The sequence below is a fragment of the Toxotes jaculatrix genome, chromosome 5, assembly GCF_017976425.1.
Source record: "Toxotes jaculatrix isolate fToxJac2 chromosome 5, fToxJac2.pri, whole genome shotgun sequence".
Lineage (NCBI taxonomy): Eukaryota > Metazoa > Chordata > Actinopteri > Toxotidae > Toxotes > Toxotes jaculatrix.
In genome coordinates this window covers 18183275-18204794 of record NC_054398.1, presented here as the reverse complement: position 1 = coordinate 18204794, position 21520 = coordinate 18183275, and the positions used below count along the sequence as shown (strand labels likewise).

Genomic DNA, 21520 nt, shown 5'->3' with positions numbered 1-21520 from the left:
GGCGGAATCGGGTCTCAACTCTCCCTCGGCAACGACAAAACCCAAGAAAAACACAGATGACGAATGAAACTCACATTTCTCAGATTTGACAGTTTGTTCTCCAATAACCTCTGGAGGACCATCCGAACATGCCGCCTATGTTCATCCAGGTTCCTGGGGAAAAAAAAAAAAAAAAAAAAAAAAACATGTCGTCAGGGTAAACAAATCTATGCAGGAAATCACGGAGCACATCATTCACCAACCCCTGAAACGCAGCAGGTGCGTTAGTCAGCCCAATAGACATTACCAGGTACTCGAAGTGTCCCATGGGCGTGTTAAACGCCGTCGTCCATTCGTCCCCGGCCCAGATGCGGAACAGGTGGTAGGCATTGCGCAGGTCGAGCTTGGTGAAGATTCGCGCCTCCTGCAGGGACTCATAGGCGGAATTCATCAACTTATTCTTAACAGTGATTTTGTTTAACCCCTGATAGTCAATGCGTCTTTCTTAGAGACAAAAAAAAACAAAAACAAAAAAAAAAAAAAAAAAAAACACAAACACAAACACAAACACAAACACAAACACAAACACAAACACAAACACAAACACACACACACACACACACACACACACACACACACACACACACACACACACACACACACACACACACACACACACACACACACACACACACACACACACACACACACACACACACACACACACACACACACACACACACGGGCTCTGGATTTTGAAAAAACCTCTGCCAGGTCGTGGTATTCGGCCGGGACGTTGGCTAAGTCAAATGAGGGCGGCTGAGCTGAGCGCAGACAGGTGGCAATGGCAGAAGTTAGTCCAGCCAGTAATTCGGCTGGATGACCAGTCTGTGACAGGGTTATGGAGGGACAACCAGGGCTGGTCCAGAACCACAGGGATCTGGGGAGAAGAAGAAAAAAGTAAAACTGGGTGTGTTCATGGTGGTTACCTGTGACAATCAGATGCACGGGTTCTGTTTGAAACCGAACGGTAGAGACTACTCGACCATTCAGAAAAGTAACCGGAATCTGTTTAGGCAGAGCCTCGAATCAATTAGTACCCGGACCGGTTTTTTTCCCCTCTCTCAAAACAATTTGGGCCTCCATGATTAGGCTAGTCACGGGTTTAGTGGGCGCTTGGGTTATGCTCGTCAATGCGCCCACTTTCAAGGACGAGCTGAGACGTTTGGACGCACCGTACAGTCCCTGATGTAGTGACCCTCCTGACCGCAGTAAAGGCACTCACCTGACTTAAACCGTCGTTGAAGCTCCGCTGCGGAGAGACGACTGCGGCCCAGCTGCATCGGCTCCTCAGCCGCCTGAGGGCTGGATGAATGCTCTGCGGGTTTAGAGGACAGGACACTAGTTAGTGAGGGGGGGGGACAGAGCGCTCTCTGTCAGCGCCTGGGGTGAGCGGAACCGGTCGCCTCTCTGCGACGCTCCCGCTGGCGATCTGCCAGCCGATTGTCGATCCGGGTGACCAGGCTAATGATGCTGTCCAAGTTAGAGGGCAGTTCCAGAGGAATGAGGTGGTCTTTAAGTTTTACCTGATAACCCCGCGAGGAAGGCGTCGCAGAGCGCCTCTTCGTTCCAGCCACCATCCGCTGCTAAAGTTCGGAATTCAACGCGAAGTCCGCTGCCCGTCGTCCTCCACTCTGCCGTCGCCCATGCCGTTGCTCTGCCCGTCAGATGGGAGACTATGAAGGCTATTGGGGCTCGGTCAGTGGCGTAGGCAGCAGCCAGGTGAGAAAGGCGCGACAATCACCCGACTCACCCGAGAATTTTTCCGGACGAGCCAACTGCACGGGAAGTGGAGAGGCTGAGTGTGTAGCGGAAGCCTCATCTGGCGGTGGAGGTGCAGCCCGGGGAGAAGACGAAGGCTGCATGCGTTGGATTTGTTGAACCAGCTGGCTAAGCTGGTCGCCGACAGCCGCCAGCTGACGTTCGTGTCGGTCGGACAGGTCGAGGATTCCCTGACGAAGGCAGCTCACCTGGCTCTCTTGCTGGCGAATGAGCTGTCGTTACACGGTGAAACAGTCCAAGAAAGCAGAGGTACCACAGGGAAAAGGCTAGCTCGAAGTCCAGGCAGGGGTCATACACAAACACTAAGAACACACTAGAACTCGAAATGGTAAGGAACGCTGGAAAACTTGGTTGAAACACACAAGAGAATCTGGCGACGAGTGCAGGGGAGACGGGGACTAAATACATCAGGAGGAGGTGCGACAATTACAAACAGGTGAAACACATTAAGGAAGGAAGGGTAATCAGGAAGTGGGAGGAGCACACGGGGAGAGGGAAGTCGAGACACCTGAAACGAGAGGGAAAACAGTGAACAACCGGAAACTAAAGCAGTCAAAATAAAACAGGTAAATAAGCAAAACAAAAGACCGCCCTGACTCCCAGGGCGAAATCTGACACCCATGATTTTTGCCCTTGTTAATTACAAAATGTTGATCTCTAAGATGTTGATAAATGATGGATGAATGGATTTTATAAAGCACAAATTAAGGATGTAATCGTTCTTTTATTCGCCATCTTTTTTTCTTTATGAGAAAATAGCGTTCAATCAGTTAGCTATACAAAATCATTACAAAAAAACGCTTACATTCATGATTTTAAAAAAGCACATTTTAACATATGTTCCCTTTCTAAGAAATAATGCACCATTGAAGTAAATTAGTGGCCTTTGTAATCCAGAATAATCCATATAACGGTCAAATTAGGTTTACATTTTGTACTATCTAGTCATTTGCAAATCAAAAAATGTAAAAAAAAAACAAAACAACAAAAAGTCATTTATTTCACTGCAGCAGTGTATTTGAAATTGATTCATAGCTGTATAAACAGCTTTGCATTAGTGTGATCCATTTCACTCTTCGAGGAAAACTGCAGCTCCTCCACCCGGCTTTGATACAAACAAACTTTGCTTTTCCATCGCTGCTCTGCACGGATCAGGGAGGTAGTAGGCCTCTCTAACAGCTTGTAAGAAAGACTCCACCTTTTCACTGGGGACCATGGAAACGGCACAGCCACCCCAACCTGCTCCTGTCAGCCGAGAACCCACAGCCCCCGACTTCCTGTAACCAAGAGAAAGAAGAAAGAGCTCCATGTTACAGTACACTGTTTCATCTTCAGTGTATCCAGCCATCAATACCTTCAGTCATGTACAGCTCAGGATGCAGCACCTTGTCCACCAGAGCCATAAATTTAGGAAGAATGTGGAGAGAAACATGCGATCATGCAAAAAATGTGATCTTATAGTAAAGAAAGTATTTCTGAACCCTCAGGACAAAGGGATAAATTTAATACTGACCAACCAGCTCTAAATATACAGAGGATTAAAGATCCACACACAAACATTTACTTCCAAATTTCTTCTTATTTTGTTCACCATCTAGTTCAGCGTGTTAGCATGCTAACATGTCACTAAACATAGAGCTGAAGCTGATGGGAATGCCATTAGTTTTGTATGTACTTGGTTTAGTTTAACTGGTAGTGGCATTTTTTAAAGCTGCAGGTTAATAAAGGTCTGACGTCTTCCAGTTAGATACAATTTAGAAAGTTGATTTCTTGTATACTAACAGCAAAAAGTAGAATACTATCAGAATGCTATAAAGATTAGTATATATTATATACTTTGTATAATTAGTATGTAGTTTGGGTGGGCTGGTACTCTCAATCCAAAGACCCCGAGACTAAAGCAGCTAAATGGGTGAACATTTGCAAATTACCCCAACTTACCTAAAATTGGTTGTTTTATTTGTTAAATATATATAAAACTACAGAATATATCTGTAATTAGCAGTGAATTAAGTGAGATTTTTCTGTACTCACAGACAGATGTCCACCAGTTGGTCCAGTTCAGGGCAGCTGCACTCATACAGGTCTCTGCAGCTTGCATGGCTCTGGTTCATTAGGTCTCCCAGAAGCTGTATGGACTCAGGAGGTTCAGAGTCACACACAGTCTTAAACTGCAGCACCCGCGCAGCCTCGCCATACACATGCTTAGCTCGCTGGTACAGCTTAAAGTGAGTCACTGAAAGACAGGAGAAAAGGAAACTGTGTTGTTTGCTAAATTTATCTTTTATTCATCTGCATGGAGACGCCAGCCAAACATAGTTGGATGTAACGATATCCTAAGACTTACTTTGTACTTTTAAGAAGATATTTACACACAATAAAATTTGTGAGAAAGAAAAACATCAAAAATGGCTCATCATTGTTCATTTCACTTGCTAGAACACATGAAAATGATTTAAAAATATGTCATCCAGTTCTATGCTGACAGCATACCAATTGTTTAAATAATCAGTTATGATAAATGTCATTTAAGAATCTTTTTAGTCTATAAAATACCAAAAAATAATGACAAATGCCTGTTACAAGTTGCCAGAGGCCAAAAATACAAAAACTAAATTTACAAGAATGTAAAACTAAGAAACTCAAAAAGTCCTCACAACAGGAAAGCTCACATTTGGGATTTGTCATTGATTAATCTTCTCTAAATCTATTAATCGACTAATTCATAATACATTAGACATACTTGAGATCTGAAACATAACATGAACACTCACCATGCTGAGTATTAGCGCTGAGCAGCTCCGTAGAAAACTGCTCCGAGGTGATGCCCAGCACCTTGCAAATCTCCTCGCGGCTGTACGGCTCAGGATGCAGCACCTCGTCCACAAGAGCCAGCATCTCCTCCAGGGAGGCCTTCAGCACCATCTGAACCCCGGCCAGCTTCAACAACCCGCTCGAGTCCAGACCCCTCGCCTGGGCCAGCATCTGAGTTCACACCAGCCAGGACATTTTTAATCAGGTTTGATGAAATCCTACACGCGTTTTACTCACATACAAGCTTGATGATGTTCATGTTCACAATGAAACATGTTTACCCTTCTCTCCACTTTAACTATATTGATATTTACATATATTTGCTGAAGAACACTGGACATTTCTCATCATGTTTATGATATATATATTATAATATATTAGTTTCTTGTATGTAGATTTAATGAACACAAAGTCCTAGAGTTCTGAAACTTTTAGGCTTAAAACAAAATGTAATTATTTTACCTTTTGATCTTGTTTGATTTGATTAGTGATTAATTGGAGTTTTTGAGACATTGAGCCTTTCTCAACAACAAACAATAGTAATAAAACTGAATTGTAAAAATGTTTTTTGAGAAATATTTTTGTCCCTTTCACATAAATCACCCCCAGAATCAGGCTGAGAACCAGTGGTCGGGATTGTGGTACCTTTGTGGCGATTCGACACTCCACAACACGGATATTGAAGTGAGAAGAAGCAGCTTTGTTCATCTCTACACAGCAGTTGGAGATCACAAACACGGCCCCATCTGGTAGCTTGACATCAGTGGCCCGCAGAGGCTGGAACTCTATCAGCTTTGCCTGACAGACAGTTCAAAACATTTTAAAACCAATAAAACAAGTGGTCAGCTGTTGGCTACATATATAATTTAAATCACCAGCAAACCATAGCGAACAAACCAGTATTCAAGTCACTAGTTATATTGCATTCTTCTATAGTTTTATTTTGTGTATTTGTGGTTTGGATGAAAAATGACGGATCAACTGGTATCACTTGTCTGACCTCATGTACATAAAGGAAAGCTACATACAGTTCCTTTCTCTGCCAGGAATGAAATGGACTGGTCCATGCCACCTCCCTCAGTGCCAATGTAGCGCTCACATTTGGCACATATCTCAGCAAGAGTCACCTGAAGGAACACAGAGCATTAGGAAAAAAGAAATGAGAGTAGAATAACCTCCTCCTGGTTGTATAAATGATGAATGAATTACATTATATCAGATTTAATTAACTAAACTACGCTTCCGTCAACCAGTCAAGTTTGGAGTTTGCATCCATGTTGGTTGAGACTCACATAATATATGTAGTGAAAACCTGGAGAGACTTTAACAAAAGATATATGAATTCTTGAGTTATGGCCAAGGTCACAGTGACTGTGACCTCTGACCTTTGACCACCGAAATCCAAGTGAACATTCCCTCAAGGTGCTCCTGAGATATCGAGTTCACAAAAATGAGACAGATGAACAACCCAAAAACATAACACCTCTTGCCACAGCTGTCGCCAGAGCGCAGGATTGAAAAGAAAAAGGGAAATGACACTGTTTTCTAATCACTGCTGAAAGTGAAGCACAATATGTGTTTGCTTTGAAATTAGGAGTCACATTCGTTCATAAATTTAGAAATCTTTTTTTTCAATGTAAACATATGGTGTTTTGAAATGCTATGCTTCAATTATGAAGCATTTTACCTTGGACAGGGACTTCTGGTTTGCCTCCATTGTTACAAGCCCAGCACAACAAACTAAGGCACTAGAACTGGACAGACCAGAGCTCGGAGGAATGGTTCCATCAACAACACACGACATCCCTGATAAACGAGAGATCCCAAACTTCTCCTGGTAATAAAAACACAGCAGGAAGATTAATTACATAAACAGAACCGGCATTATTTTGGTAAACTATCATTTTATAACAGAGCTACAAACTAGATTCTTTATTCTGCCCTTGTCATGACGAATAAGAAGAACAAAATACATATCTTACCTGAATGCCTTTAACTCCACAGAGAAAATAATAATGCCACTTTGGATTGTCCCTGTCTATGGCAATGTCCTCTGAACAGGACACAGTGAAATCCCTGCAATTGAGAAGCAAGAACAAGCATTTAGAGAACAGATAATGATACAAGTTCAGAAATGATCATGAGTGTTTGAGTCTTACTTGTATTGAGGATTTGTGTTGGCCAGCTGGATCATCCCTGAATTGTTCACTGACACAGCTGCGAGAATATTCTGTTCAATAGCCATCGGAAGCACAGAATAGCCACAGTAATCAATGTGCTCTCCTGGTAAATATGAGAATAAGAATATAAGAACAGATTTTGGGTATCAGGTTGTAAAAATCTCCATGGCTTGCTCCAGTAAGACATTTAATTTGTCTTCTTATCTCTTTAATTCATCAGAAAGCCCCACTCCCCAATGACTAGTCACATTTTGAAAAAGAACTGAAGGGAATCTGGAGGAAAACACATTTAGTAACCACTTTCTGAGCATTTACAGCTGCAGACTTAATACATTTGCAAAAACAATAAAAACCATTAACATTTACAAATATAAAAAGTAAACATCAGCCAATGAGAAACTCAAAACCAATAGTAAACTGCTTAACTATTAATAAATCAGCATTTGTAACATATAAAACCATTTAAAAAGAATGCCTTGCTGGAAAGTGCCAATATCTGCTCTCACAAAAAGACTACATCAGTCTACTCAAGTAAACTACCATACTCAAACCTACTGTACAAAATGAAGTTACCTATTAGATTTACCCTTCCTGGCGCACATGCATAGAAGAGAGGAGGTTCTCCATACTTTGTTTCAAATGCATTTTTCAAGTTTTGCAGCCTGAGAAGAATGACAGAAATAAGCAATGTGATCAATGAATGAACAGAGAACACACTTCGTTTCTTCCTCTGCCTCCACAACAGTCAGCACATCTTACTAATGCTCACCTTTCATTTGCAGTAATCGCAGTCTTTAACTTAGGTGGATTTGTGGCCATTCCTGCCGGTTTAAAGTAACAATGAATGGGTTTCTTGTTGTCAGACAGCGGAGCTCACAGGTTTCTGCACATCCTGGCCGCGATCAGCTGACTGTCACAAGAGGATCCCGGATGCCAATCCGCTGAACTGTGGTCAGTTCTAAAGCAGGAGCTCAAACTCAGTTTAGTGTCCGTAGCTTCCTGTTTTTTGGCAGAGGAGCTGACTCTGGAACAGCTGAGGCTGCAGCGGTAAAAACACGGAAGAGACGGGAGGACAGGGGCGGGGTCGACACGGTCCAGCCTCCATGGGTTCAACGTGTGCCCGCAGGACGCTGCATTTAACTGTCATGTCACTATCTCGCCACAAGATGGGAACATGATTTTAACAGAAGCCTCAGTATTTCTTGTTCCTTTTGAAGTGACCCAGGTGTCGTTTCCAAGACAAACGTGGCTACTGTATCTACATCACTGAGTTTCAGAGGGAAACCACAGCAATGTACAATGTACAGTTAAAAAGTTTATGGTCCGTGTATGGCCTGTCTTTTTTTACAGTTACTAGCATAAGAAAGACGCAAAATTTTGTAGTTATTACCTGCAATCTCAAGACTTTGCGATTTTATGTATGTATATCTGCAAATGGAATGGTCAAAAGTACCTTTAAAAAAGCCGATGAGCAATGCAGCAAACGTTAGGCCTTTGCAGTTTACAGCACGTTTTAAAAATGTGACAGATTTCTGAATAAAAAAAAATATTATCAAGAGGTATTTGAAGAAGTGCTTCTTCTTTTAGTTTTATCAGTTAAATGTATTTTCTTTGAGGCTTGCTAATCTCAGGGAAATGTGTTAACTACACTACCCATAATTCCAGATACTTTGTTACTATGGATACGTGGTTAGCTTTGTGTGTGTGTGTGTGTGTACGTGTTTAAGACCCACAGTGGTTTGGCGCTGCTAATGCGCGCGACTTTTCAAAGTGGGCGAGTCCGCTGTTCTTAAAGAGGACGTTCAGCCGGCTAGCCGGTGCTAGCTTTGTTTCTCACAAAGTTTACTGTTAGTCAGTCAGTCAGTCAGATGCATGCAAACTGGCGTTAAACTGAGGTTAACGATTATACAACTTTGATCAAACGTATTTGACGTAGGGTTTTCAAAGCACAGGCAAGTCATTTTTATGCTCGTTGCTGCTAAGACAAGCTAACATGGTCAGGTTAACACTAGTTAGCTAGCGTCAATTCGTTGTAATGTAAACAGCAATGCTGCTAGCATTTGACACACATCAACGTTACTCCAGTAAAGGAATAAGCAGCTCAACAAAGGAAACGTCTGTCCCTGTTTTACTAACCGGTAAGCGGTGTGTCTGTTTTGATCGTCTTATATCAATATGAGTATCAGTTACAGAACTTTTCGCAAACCGGCCATGTTCGCTAACTCAACTGCTAGCATCACATAGTGGTTGGCGTTAGATCCCGTGGCTCGGGATTAGGTGGTGTTGTGCTGAACTCTGTTCCCCCTCAACTTCGCCAGAATTATAACTTATCTCATGAATCCAATCCAGATCACAACCTTACCTTATCTCTGCCTACTCCCGAGCCTTGGGATCTAATATCTACCATGTTATATTTAGAGCGAAGTTGCACACAAGTCCTGGCTGTTTGTGATTTTCCAACATTTAGTTTGTTCTTGCGTCTCTTTTCCCAGCACATCCTACACCAGCAGGCTGTGCATCATGTCAATTGATTTTGACAGTGCTGCTCTTCAAACCCAACATGAAGAGGAAGAATACGACCAGGAGGACTATGCCAGAGAGCAAGAGGTGCAGCAAACGTAGTTGGGATAGCATTTGTGTTCGAGTTATGTTTGTGTTTTATGGTTGTGTGCCGTTGTGATTTTGTTCAAGCTATCCAAATTGCTTGAGCAGTGGGAGAGTCTTGATTTTACATATTGTCAGAAATCCACTAACCAACACTTTAAAAGTTGTAGAAAGATAACCTGTTGTTTGTGCAATTCTCAAGAAGTTTATTAGTCACCTTTACGCATTGATAATGTACATTTTCATATTTGTACATTTACCAAATTGTTATTTTCTCTATTGAGAACCTTAACTTCAGGTTTCTTATTTGTTCTCTGAGCTAGTATTGTTGTTGTTCTTGTTGTTTTGGGAAGCATCTGAGGTGTGCAATGTTTGAATATCACAGCCCTGTCAGCTTCAAAGCTAGACAGGCATGCTGCGTTATTACTCACACCTACAATCTGTTGCACCATGAACCTGAGCTATTATTGGCTCAAGGAAAAGGCCACCTTCCAGGTGTGTCTCACTGAAACTAGCTCTGCCCTGTGGCTTCCCTACTTTCACTCTATTTAGGTTACGTTATTTCTGTGTTTGACCCCACTTGTACTTGAGTAGAGCAAGCATGAAGAAACTGTCTCTGAATGTCTTACTGGATGGCTGCAACACTCAAAAGAATGGGACTTTGAATATTAATTCTTAAATGGATTTTTTTCTTTGGTATAACCTATTTATTACACACAAGTTGGCCAAGTGGACCATGTTTGTCGGCAGTGATTGGAATGTTTCTGCTCCAGTTAACCTTGCTATATGTTTTGTCTAAACAATGGAGTTCTTTGGGAGCAAAACACAGCAAGGCCACTGGGAGCCGACAACATGCCAGGCACGTTTGGGATGCTTCGCACAGAAGGTCTTCTCTGTAGAACGATTAGGCTAGGGGGGTTATTGTGTGGCTTCGCAGCTGAAGCCGAAGTGCCTCTTCAATCTTTGTTAAATGTGTAAGTGGGATAATATGGGTCCTTCGGTCGTGGACACAGTGGAGGATTTGAGGAAAATTCAACGGTCCTTGTGGGAAGTAAGTCCAGCTGGCTCTGTTTGTGGCATCTCAGATGGCTGGTTGTAAAGCAAGCCCTGTCAGTCTGTTACTGACGCTGAGGAGAATTTTCTGTTTTGTTTTTGTGTCAGAAAGAGCTAAGAGATTTTTACATGGAGAGAACAAGGTGTCATTTGTGGTCAGATAGAGCGTTATTTCACCGTTAATGATTACCTTCATCACTGATTAATCTAAAATATCATATAAAAGCGGCATAACCTCTCATCTAATTCCTGAATGAGATACATACATGCTGAAATGCAAAATGACACATACAGTAACAAAACTGTTGTGCACACAGAAACCTGCGCAAAATGTGTTTATGAGCAACTCTGATCTGTATTTATGTCGAGATAACCTAATTTTAATTTAACATATTTTCAAAATATTGTGTAAATTTAAAGTAGCCACAATAAAATATAAGTTTTACTCTCAGACATATTCTGTTTCTCAGTTTGTTAGGTGATTGCTACTATGTGCTTTTCTTCTTTTTTCTTTTTTTTTTTTTTTTTTTAATTTATTTCAGTCTCTGTTACTTTATAACTCGGTTGCGGAGCAACCTTGGTGACTCATTTCCATGTGCTGTTTTTCTGCAGCTGCACAAACTGCTCACAGACCTGCCCGATGACATGCTGGAGGACAGCAGAGACTCCTCCTCCCCGGAGCTGGAGTACTCTACCTGCAGCAATAAAAACACAGGCAACAGGTAACACACTTGTTGCTGTTGCCACATTCATAATCTCAGATATGGAGAACTCTGGGTATGGTTTAAGACAAGCAGCTATACCATGACTGTACTATAATATAAATATGCTTTTCTTGCCCTCTGTACTCAGCCCACAGTCCACATGGACTCAGCAATGGCCAAATAATCCACAGCCAGTCTCTCATGAGCAGGTAGGGTGTTGGTTTGTTTTCAGTGACATATTTTTGTTCTCTGAACTTCTAAAGCGGAAAAAAATAACTCATACTGTCAATGTCTCTCTGAAGAACTATGAAGCAGACTACGATCAAGGCTCTCATGATGAGTACGCTTATGAGGATGGTGCTCTTCAGGTCAATGGACTTCGCAGGCTTCCTCAAAGTCAACCTCTGCCTCACACCTGGAACCATCAGTCAGAGGATCACCAGTTCACCCAGGGAGATTATACATACACTAACATGGGCACAGAAAAATGTATGGAGACCAATGATTTCTCCACAGATGACTATGAGTCTAAACCATACCCTCAAGGCACTAACAACCATGTGGCATATAACGGAGAAGCGGGATACAGGGACAAGCGTAGCCATGAGGACCATAACATCAGGAACCAATTTCAAGTGAGTGGGCTATTTCATCATTGCAAACCGCCAAAAATAAGAACAGCGTCCCAGGAGTGTTATTTCAAAAATGCAATTTCAAAGTATTTAATGGTTCATTGCAGTGATTGCTGCTCTTTATTTATTTTAAAGTGTGCTAGAGATTTGTGGACAAGCCCTTTATCTGTTGTTTCTGGCAGATTTTATTTTGTGCAGTTTTATTATGTGCTTGAGAATAATTCAGTGGTTTAATTGTTGGACACTGAGTTGGTTTATTCTTCTGCTACTGAAATCAATAATGATTTTATTTCAAACATACTCTGTCTTTGTTTTTGTTCCTCTGAATTTAAAGCCTGGAGTGGGGGACAAAGTTATAAATCAGTACAAGGCGAGCTACAATCCTCACCATCCTGCCCATCAGCCAAAGATGTTTAACTCAGAGGCCGCTCACCAGGGCGGTCAGTTTGACCATCTGCAAAGAGAATTTCTAGACTCGACACAACGTGAGTCTTACAGTCTTGCTTTAGATGAAACATGATCTTTTGGCAGATTGCTTGAACTGTTTAAATATGTTGAATATAAATGTTGTGCTGTGTTTCAGAAACTGCTGGTATGGAGCAGCTTGCCCAACTGCAGATTTTAAACAAAGCTCAGCAGAGGCAAATTGAAGACTTGGAGAGAAAAATGGAAGATTCAAGGCGAAATATGAGATGCCTCGAGCATCAGTTTGCAATTGTCAAAGGTATTTTTTATACAGTTTATATTTTCAGAATAAGGGGAAGCAACTGCATTTCACCTTGGTGCAGTACATAGGCCATGTAAAGTTACGTGATTGTACACATTTTGTGATACTTTAAGAATTGAAATGTAATGATTTTTAAAGCAAAAAAAAAAATTTAACTGTTGTGGAAAGTAAAAAAAAAAACAGTTGAACTAATAAATCACTCAGTATACTTTGTATACCTTTGTGTTTGACACTTGAACTTTACAAATATGTTAAGAGTTCGTTGTCTATCAGTATATACCGATTTAGGATATATAGGATTTATCTTCACTCAGTTATATGTCTGCCCCCATGTGGCTGTTGAGAGGTCTTGCACTATTTATAGAAATAGAGTATAGTATAGAGTTCTGTGCTGGCCTGTTGTGCCCTTGTGTTTTTTTTGTGGATGTGCTGCCCAGGAGAACATTATCATTGTCATTTTTTGTCATCAATAGATGAAAAGGATGGCCTAGCAGTAAGTCTAAAGGAATCAAGTCGATTGGTTGAGGAGGCCAAGGAGAGAGAGGTTCAAATGCAAAACAAAGTGAAAGCTATGGAGCAGCAAATACAGGTCCTTACTGAGAGAGACCATGAGGTGAGTTCTGTGCTGACTTACTTTTTTTTCTCGTACCTGATAAAAGATGTTTATTCAGTAATTTTACTGTTTACAGAATATGAAGAAGCAGAGGGTGGCAGAGGCTGCAGTGGACAGCATGAAGCAGCAGATGCTGGAGCTTTGTCGTTCTGACACCTTGTCCAGAGCGTGGGAGCAGCATGACAGGGACCTTGCCATCATAAAAGAACAGCATGAGGTTGCACTGTTGGCCCTACAGCAGAAGCTTGACTCCACCTCTCAGGCTCTGAATGAACAGGTCTGTGGTTTATCTCCCACAGGACGTTGCTGTGGAAAATGAGATTAATGTGTCTACAGGCCTTCCATTAGACATTAGACCTGCAGATAGTGTACTTGCAAGTATATGCTAACAATGTTGTTGTATTGTTGCGCCCAGATTGAAGTTGGTCAGAGGCTACGAGAGCAGGTAAAGCAGCTGGAGCGCCAGAGAGAAGAAGAGCAACTGGAGAGGGCCAGAGTCATCAATGCTCTCACTCAGCGCCTGGAGGAGAGTCAGCAGCAATGTGCCAAGGTGCTGCAGACAAGTGAGTGAAGCGGTCTGCGTGCGGACATTAATGAACAACTTCTATGGATATATTTTTACTTTGCTTGAGTCCAAATGTTATTATCTTATTGTGGATCCCTTTTCTTCAGGTTCAGTGCAGGAGATGAGTCAGATGCAAATTAAACTACAACAGGCTCTATCAGCCAAGGCACTGAGTGAAAACATGAACCAAGTCTTACAGGTTTGCTCTCAGATTTTTCAGCTTCAAAATAGAAGCACTGTGAAAACATTATTACATTAAAAGAAAAAAAATGTGCTTTATCTTGACTGATCTTTTTATTTTACATTTTAACCTGAAGGAGGATCTGGGCGATTTGAAGGAGCAGATCACTCTGTATGAATCTGCTGTGAAACATGGTGTCATTGCTTTAGACCAGAGCAGTGACTGGGAGCACCAACTGTCTGAATCCTGTATGGATTTAGGATTAAAGAAAACAAAGAGGAAAAATGGCACACTTCACAGGTACACCGTGATTATAGAGCAGAGTCACTGTCATCATTACAGTGCCTCTGATTCTCTCTCCACTGTTCTTTTGTCTTTGTGTTGCAAGTGCTAGTTTAAATTGTGAAACTTTGTCAACAATTTCTTTTAGTTTAGTTGATCAACCAAACCCATCACTAATCGTCAAAATCTAATTTTGCCTTCTGTGTCATCAGCACTGCCTTAGCCCACCTGTCAGACTCCAAGCTGCCTAGGGACGAGGCTTTACGGCTGCTGCGAGTGGAGATGCAGCGCTGCCTGGGCAGTCTGAAGGGGAAGCGACAGAAGATCAGTCAGCTGCAGGAGGAGCTCCAGCACTGTCAGAGCCAAGTGAATGAACTGCAGACCCAGTTAGATGAATCTAAGCTCAGCTCTTCGGTGAGAACTCTCCCACTGTATGAAACGCTAGATTTAATGCTGGTCTCCAAACTAAGATATTTAACATTGCACTGTTCATGTAGATAAGGAACCTATGAAAACATAATGGACCTTTTTTTAAACTTGCATCTCCCGTTCTTTGGTGTTAGAACCAAAGAACAGGGAACTAAAACTTGGTATAAATTGTATGGTGCATACATATAAATTAAGCATGATATACATATAAATTACATGAAAACAAATGCCTCTAATGTAGTGATTAAAAAACTGCATCTATTGTATGATTGCAGGTCAGAGAGAAAAGTCAGTTGAAACCTCTAGACATGACTGGAGAGTCTCAGACAGAGTTGATGAGACTACAGGAAGACAAGCAACACTTGCAGGAACAAGTGGAGGTTTGTTGTAGTTCATTGTCAGATTAATTATGTTCTTTTGTTTTTGGAGTAAATCATGAAACATTGTTGCCTTCTCCCAATTTTAGACGCTCGAGAAAAAGAATAAGGAGCTGAAACAGAGTGAGGAGAAGGTGAGATCTGCCAACTCAGAGCTGTGCACTAAGATGAGGGAGATGATCCAGGAGCTGGACCAAGAAAAGCAGGAGGCTGCTGCGAGGTAAGGCATAGAGGGTAGTCATAAGATTATAATTAATGTCTTCTTTGAGGAGTGTGTATTGATTCATAAAGACAATCTTTGTTTCCTCATGAAGATCTGAACGGATTCATCAGCAGTATAGGGACGACGTGGTGAACCGGGTCAGAACGGAGCTCATACTGGAACATGACGCTCAGGTTGAACAGCTGACTGCACAGCACCAGCAGCAGGTCCAGCAGTTACAGTAAGGCCTCAGCTCCTGTCTTTGAGAATTTTACTCGACTGTAAGCCTTTGCAACTTGTTTACAGTGTTCACGGCTTCCTTTACAGGACCCAGCTGTCTGAGGCCAATGATAAAATCTTGGCCATACAAGAGTGTTATATATCTGTCTGCAAAGAGAAGGACATGCTTGAGGAAAGACTACACAACAAGGAGAAGGAGGAGGCTTTGATCAGAGAAAACGAGGTATACTAATGAAGACTTGTTGAAGACCTGTTTCTCAGTGATGGATGATTACCTGCAGACTGAGGATGATTTATGATTGATTGGTTGTTATTTCCAGCAAAAAATGAGAGAGGAGAGTGGTGCAGCTGTGGAGAAGCTGAGGGCTGAGCTCGAGGCTCAGCATCAGGCTTCAATAAACCATCTAAAAGCTCTTTGGTCCAAACAGAAGGAGACTGAGATCCAGCAGCAGGTGAACTCTCATGTAACCTCGGCCAAAGCTACGTGGAAGGAGGAACTGCAAAAGGTGATAGATGATTTCCCATAATCACTGTCTAGCTCCCTCTACCCATGAAAGGAAATTTCACCACATAAAAAAAAAAAACTGAATGTTTTTCCTGCATCTGTGCAGATGGAGAGAACCTGGACCCAGAGGCTGGAGGAGGCAAGGAGGGAGGAACACAGGGAGACTGCTGAGGTTACCTGTCAGACAGATGAGATCGAGGGCAGTGGTGTAATGATTACTGCCGAGGAGCTGGACTCCAGGCTCAGTGCCCAGAAACACCAGCTGCAGCTGGAAGCTGACAAAGACAAACGCAAAGCTGTGGAGGAAGCCAGGAAACAAGCCCAGAGAGAGCTTCAGGAGAAACATCTGGAGGACATGGCCAAGCAGGTCACTGAGTTGTCTTTATTATACATCTGCCAGTTAGCAAATTTGCTTTACCGTACATTTTTGATTGGGTGGGCACCAATTACAAGCCACATATCCATACCAGTACATTACATAAAGCTATTTTGGTGGTGTTACAGGTCGAAGGTGCCGTGACCAGGGCCTATAATCGCTGGATTGAGGATTTGACTTCATTACCAGAATACCAAGCCTCTCTCCAAACAGAGAAGGACAGATGGGAAGAACTACAAGAAAAATGCACAGAACAACAGGTATGACAGTGTTTTTATCGTTGTGAGCTACTGCTGTCATCTGGCTTTTCTGTTGTGATCATGTATCTTTCTTGAAATGTCTCAGGTGTCCCAGGCCCTGAGGGAGGCGGAGGAGCAGTGGCATAAGAAGCACAAGAAACAGCTGGAGGAGCAGGGCTCTGGGGCACAGAAGGTGGAGGAGCTCCAAGAGGAAGTCACGGCTCTCCAGAACCAGCTGGAGCAAGTTAGAAGAGAGCAAGCTGCCCTGCTGAAGGCTGAGCTGGCCGGAGCTAGAGCAGCCTGGAACCGAGACAAACAGCAGGAGATCTCCATCATTCAGGCTCGCAGTGAGCAGATGCACCAAACCAAGCTGAAAGAGCAGCACAAAAAGCTGGAGCAGGCTTTGAAGCAGGCCAGAGAAGATGCCGACCTCCAGAAGAAGGAGCTGCTCCTGCAGATGGAGGCCAAGCTTCAGGAGACTCTAAGGGCCCGAGAGGAGGAGTGGAGTTGTCTGCATGCACAGAAAGAGGAGACCCAGAGACAGCGGATGAGGGATGAACTCTTGGCAGAGCTTCAGACCGGACTGGCAGAGGTCCAGGCACAACTTCTCAGAGATCCCAAAACAGATCAGCAGGGCACTGAAAACAACAAGAGGACCAGCGAGACCACATCAGAGAGAACAATAACACACATCATCCAAACATCCTGCAAAGACACCGTCAGCAGAGCAATATCTCAGGCCAAGAAGGAGTGGAAGAAAGTGAGTGGTTATTGTTGTCTAAGGATGAAGCAGGTGGTGTTATCTGTTAATGATTTAGGAAGCCTGGTTCTGCTCAATCATTAAATTAGTGAGTCTGCAGAAGACAAAGGTTAGAGTTACGCAATACACAGCCATGATTAAGTGCTGTAGCATTTAATTATAGATTATTATGATTGTGTCTCTGATGTGATGCGGTGTTTGAGTTGCTTTTCCCTGTGTGGTTTCATTTCTGTCTCTTTAGATAAGTGAGGAGAGACTGAGCCGTGTGTTAAAAGAAACACAGGAACAACATGAAAGAGAAATTGACAAAATGCAAAGTATGTAATGTTGCGGACATTATTACATCTTTTTTCACTCATATCATACTTAAACACTGTTGACAGGCAGTATTGTCCCGTTTCTAGGCTCTTTGTCTCAGAGGAAGGAGCAGACTCGTTGCAGGAATGAGTGCACTGAAACTTTAAGGAAGTTGCAGAAGAAGAATCAGGAGCTCCAGAGACACTTGGAAAAAGCCTGCCGTCAGCTCCAGCGCAGCGTTCGAGAGCACAAAACTGCCATGCAGCATCTCAAAGGTACATTTATTTAATGCATTTAAAATGTTTTTCTGGATGACATTTAAATAAATTTACTCAGCTACATCTGTGCGTCTGTGTTGATGGAATATAGCTCTACCCTCTACTTTATACCCTTGTAGATGAGCATGAAAGCAGCTTACAGAAGGTAAAGGAGGAACATCTGCAGCAGCTAGATGAATTGAAGAGAGCCAAAGAATCTTCAGGGTTTGTGCTGGGCTTTTTTTTAAAAAAACATTTCTTAGCTATAATCATTTTGAATCTTCACTAATTTTCAAATTACGTCTTTCTAGACATTATCTCCAGAAAAAACATTCTGAAAAAAATTTGAGTTTTCAGTGCCATTTAAGAGATCCTTAAACCAATGTGTGTTGGAGTAAATGCTTTTGACGCCTTCCTTCTATCTCTTCAGGTGTCATTGCCAATTTTTCTATGTTGGGCATGACCAGAATGCACGTGTATAATTATAGCTTAATATTCACGGATAGCATTTACTGTATTATTAAATTTCAGCCAAATTCTTGGTTACAGGAGTTCTGATCACCAGCAGAATCTTCAGCAAGGCCTCGAAGAGATGAAGCAGCAATACCTGGTGACTGTAGAGAAGATCAGAGGTTGGTGATAGGGCTTTAATTTATTGATCTATTATATTTTCAGTTCTGACAAACTTAGACCCAGTTCGCTGTGGTATGTGTATCTAAAAAGATTTCTAAACAAATTCACCAAATCACTTTCACTTATGTGTATTTGGTTAACAACAGTTGGTGACTGGTATTGTGTTTTCCATGACAGAGGACATGCTGCGTTACCTCCAGGAGAGTCGGGAGCGTGCAGCAGAGATGATCCGTGTGGAGGTGCAGAGGGAGAGGCAAGACACTGCCAGGAAGATGCGACGTTATTATCTGACCTGTCTGCAGGAGTTACTGGAGGATGGAGGAAGAACTACAGGGCAAGAGGCCGCAATTGTCTTAAAACTTGTTTGCTTGCTTCATCATGGCTCCTCAGGCTAATTGCATTGATCTCCCCATCTTCTGCAGAGCTGAGAAGAAAATAATGAGTGCTGCAAGCAAGCTGGCGGCCATGGCTAAAGTGTTAGAGACGCCTATCAAAAGTAAATCTGGGAAGAACTACAGTTTACCAAGTGAGTCCTATTGCACAGAACTGCATTACTGTGGATATTTTTTTTTTTTAAATATCAATGTTTTGGTAATTTGTGTTTTGTATTGGCAGATGGTTCAACCGCTGTATCCACCGCTGTATCCACCACTGGCTGCCCTCCAGGTAGAAACGCACCTTTCAATAAGAGCCCATCCACACTACCTGAGCTTCCTGACATCAGGGTGGAGGAGAGATCCCGGAGGGAAAAGACTTCTGCTGATTCAGAGCAGAGACCAGCCGCTGCAGTCAGGACTAGCCAGGACATTTCTGCATCTGGGAAGGAGGAGGCCTCAGTGGATGCGGGCCTGAAACCCCAAACTGCCGCTCACACACACCTTCACGCTTACAAACCTTCTCAACAGATGGCTTCTCCATCCCAGGTGGATTTTGTCAGTGTGTCTGTGAGGAGTAAGGGCAGGGAGCTGTACCTGCAGGGAGGAGAGAGCACAGCAGACAACCGGCTAGATTCAGAGCGACAGAGCAAACCTTTCCTCATCCAGGAGGCTCCTGTCAGAGATGAGAAACAGACCGACTGGAGCATGACCAGTTGCGACTCAGACACAAGTTTTCAAGTCCCCCGACTGTCCTACTCAGGAAGGAAAGTAGAACCAGTGAAGCCGTTTTCTGTCTCTGCTGCATCGCCTGGCGACTTAAGAGAGTTTGGCAGCTTCACCCCAGACGCGTCCGACCTGACAATTTATAATGAGATTGCCGAGAAGACACCTCACGCCCAGATGCTGAACTTTCCCAGTGTGAAGATGAGCACACGCAGAGAGCCCACCCCTGGCTCTGAGGCTGAGAAGAAGCAGGGAGTTTGTTCCAGGACTCAGTTCTCTGAGTTGAGACAGAGCCAGCAGGACAGCGGCTTTGACAGTCCATTATACCAACGGAATTGACAAAGCAAAGGACAGGTATGAGGAGAAATAGGAAGATGAGCATAGGAGCGACTTGACCATTTCAGTTACGATACCAAATAGTGCCTTCAACTCAGTGTATAAAGTTTACACGATGTAGAGCTTTTGCTTTCATAATTGTTTGCAGTGTGTTTTTGTGTATGTGTGTTAAAGGAATAGTTTGACATATTGGGAAGTACATTTACTCACTTTCTTGCGGAGAGTTTGATGAGAAATTCTATACCACTCTTACATATGTTAGATATGAAGCTACAGGGACGGGATGGTTCACTTAGCTTGGTGGAAAGACAGGGAACGGCTAAGCTGGCACTGTCCAAAAGTAACAAAATCCATCGGTGTGTTTCTTGACTTGGAGAACTAAACAAGATTAAATGTGAAGACTACACGATTCAAAGATAGAACTTGTTACTTATTGAGCTTCAGGGATGCTGGTAGGTGGACTTTGTTACCTTTGTGGAGAGCCATGCTGGCTGTTTCCCCCTGATTAATTATTTATGCTTATGCTGCTCAGCTTCATAGTGTCACTGATATTCTCATTTAACTGTTGACAAGAAGGCAAACAAGCGCATTTCCCCAAAATGTCAAACAGTTCCTTTAATGCATAGTTTGTCCAAGTGTAAAAGAAACCTCTCTCTTACACCTCTGTTCTGGTCTAGTCGATCTGTGTCTTCAGGCAACACTCCCACTCGCAAAACATTTAGAGGTCTGTAAATTTTTGCTTGTTTCTTCTGGCCCTTCATACTCCCTACCATATTTCAGTATACCTTTTAAAATGCAGCTGTGGGTAGTGGTTCTGAATCTCAGAGAGACTCTTAGCAGAATGATCTGGGTTGAAATAAGTGAACTAGGGTTTACTTATTTCATCACGGTGGCACCGACTTATCAAACAATGTTAGCTCATGAAAGCTAATGTCCAAAGTGTTTCTCCTGCATCTGTGTGCCTGCTTAGATGTACAGTGCACATCAGGGATCAGAGCACTTTGAAGAACATATTTTCAGGTCTAAAGTCGCACCTCTGCCAATACTGTAATTTTTAACTTGTATGAGAAATACAGGCAGCTCACCACTATAAACAGGATTAGTGCGAGTTAAGTTGCAGGTTTATTCACTCTGAATTTATGTTTTTATGTTGTGAAATATTTTATGTCTCGTTAATGACATATGCTGTGCATAGACTATAACTGTTTTTTATACATTGCTTTAATTCATTTGAATAAATTTTATAATTTTATGGCAAATTAAGAGGAAATAATTCATTCATTTATCCTGAGAGCTGAGCCAGCAAATCCTGTTGTTGTGAAGCAAAATATTAAAATAGTTTACATCAGAGATTAGTCTTTGTAATGTCTAATGGTATACACACGGTCCTGTTTAATATTAAACCAAAGCTCAATTTGGGGAACATCAAACTATTATTATTTCAACAAAAAGATGATTCAGAAAATTAGATGACAAAAATGCTAGTTGATAGTTGAAGCTGTCAAACTATCAAAATCCACTGGATCAGGTTCCTCAAATATGATTTTTATTATGACTATTTTATTTTATGTTATTGCTGGTTTCTTATTCTTT

At 42.3% G+C, this 21520-nt stretch overlaps 2 protein-coding genes and 1 long non-coding RNA gene across 4 annotated transcripts; 1 reads left to right on the top strand and 2 right to left on the bottom strand.

Moving 5' to 3' along the window:
• Window positions 1–2531: 2531 nt before the first annotated feature.
• On the bottom strand, window positions 2532–7851 carry galk2 (galactokinase 2). Its single transcript, XM_041037421.1, has 10 exons — window positions 7585–7851; window positions 7389–7477; window positions 6795–6918; window positions 6618–6711; window positions 6323–6469; window positions 5664–5762; window positions 5281–5433; window positions 4596–4806; window positions 3856–4057; window positions 2532–3098 (listed from the first exon to the last, which is right to left on the bottom strand). The coding sequence occupies exons 1-10, from the start codon at window positions 7632–7634 to the stop codon at window positions 2891–2893; spliced, it is 1377 nt and encodes a 458-aa protein (XP_040893355.1). The 5' UTR covers window positions 7635–7851; the 3' UTR covers window positions 2532–2890.
• Window positions 7852–8640: 789 nt separating this feature from the next.
• cep152 (centrosomal protein 152) lies at window positions 8641–19954 on the top strand. The gene is made up of 28 exons (XM_041037930.1): window positions 8641–8953; window positions 9308–9422; window positions 11085–11194; window positions 11325–11385; window positions 11479–11811; window positions 12143–12293; window positions 12392–12532; window positions 13009–13148; window positions 13225–13425; window positions 13564–13711; window positions 13821–13912; window positions 14031–14194; window positions 14389–14590; window positions 14881–14985; window positions 15072–15202; window positions 15297–15425; window positions 15512–15647; window positions 15745–15930; window positions 16036–16296; window positions 16434–16565; window positions 16651–17304; window positions 17546–17621; window positions 17709–17876; window positions 17999–18083; window positions 18408–18490; window positions 18669–18825; window positions 18914–19017; window positions 19107–19954. The coding sequence occupies exons 2-28, from the start codon at window positions 9336–9338 to the stop codon at window positions 19928–19930; spliced, it is 5061 nt and encodes a 1686-aa protein (XP_040893864.1). The 5' UTR covers window positions 8641–8953; window positions 9308–9335; the 3' UTR covers window positions 19931–19954.
• On the bottom strand, window positions 18336–19489 carry LOC121181785. 2 transcript variants are annotated; one of them, XR_005894077.1, is made up of 4 exons: window positions 19386–19489; window positions 19170–19307; window positions 18686–18915; window positions 18336–18472 (listed from the first exon to the last, which is right to left on the bottom strand). It is a non-coding gene; the product is annotated as an uncharacterized LOC121181785 (long non-coding RNA). The 2 variants fall into 2 exon arrangements; XR_005894076.1 differs by having other exon boundaries at window positions 19197–19307.
• Window positions 19955–21520: the final 1566 nt, after the last annotated feature.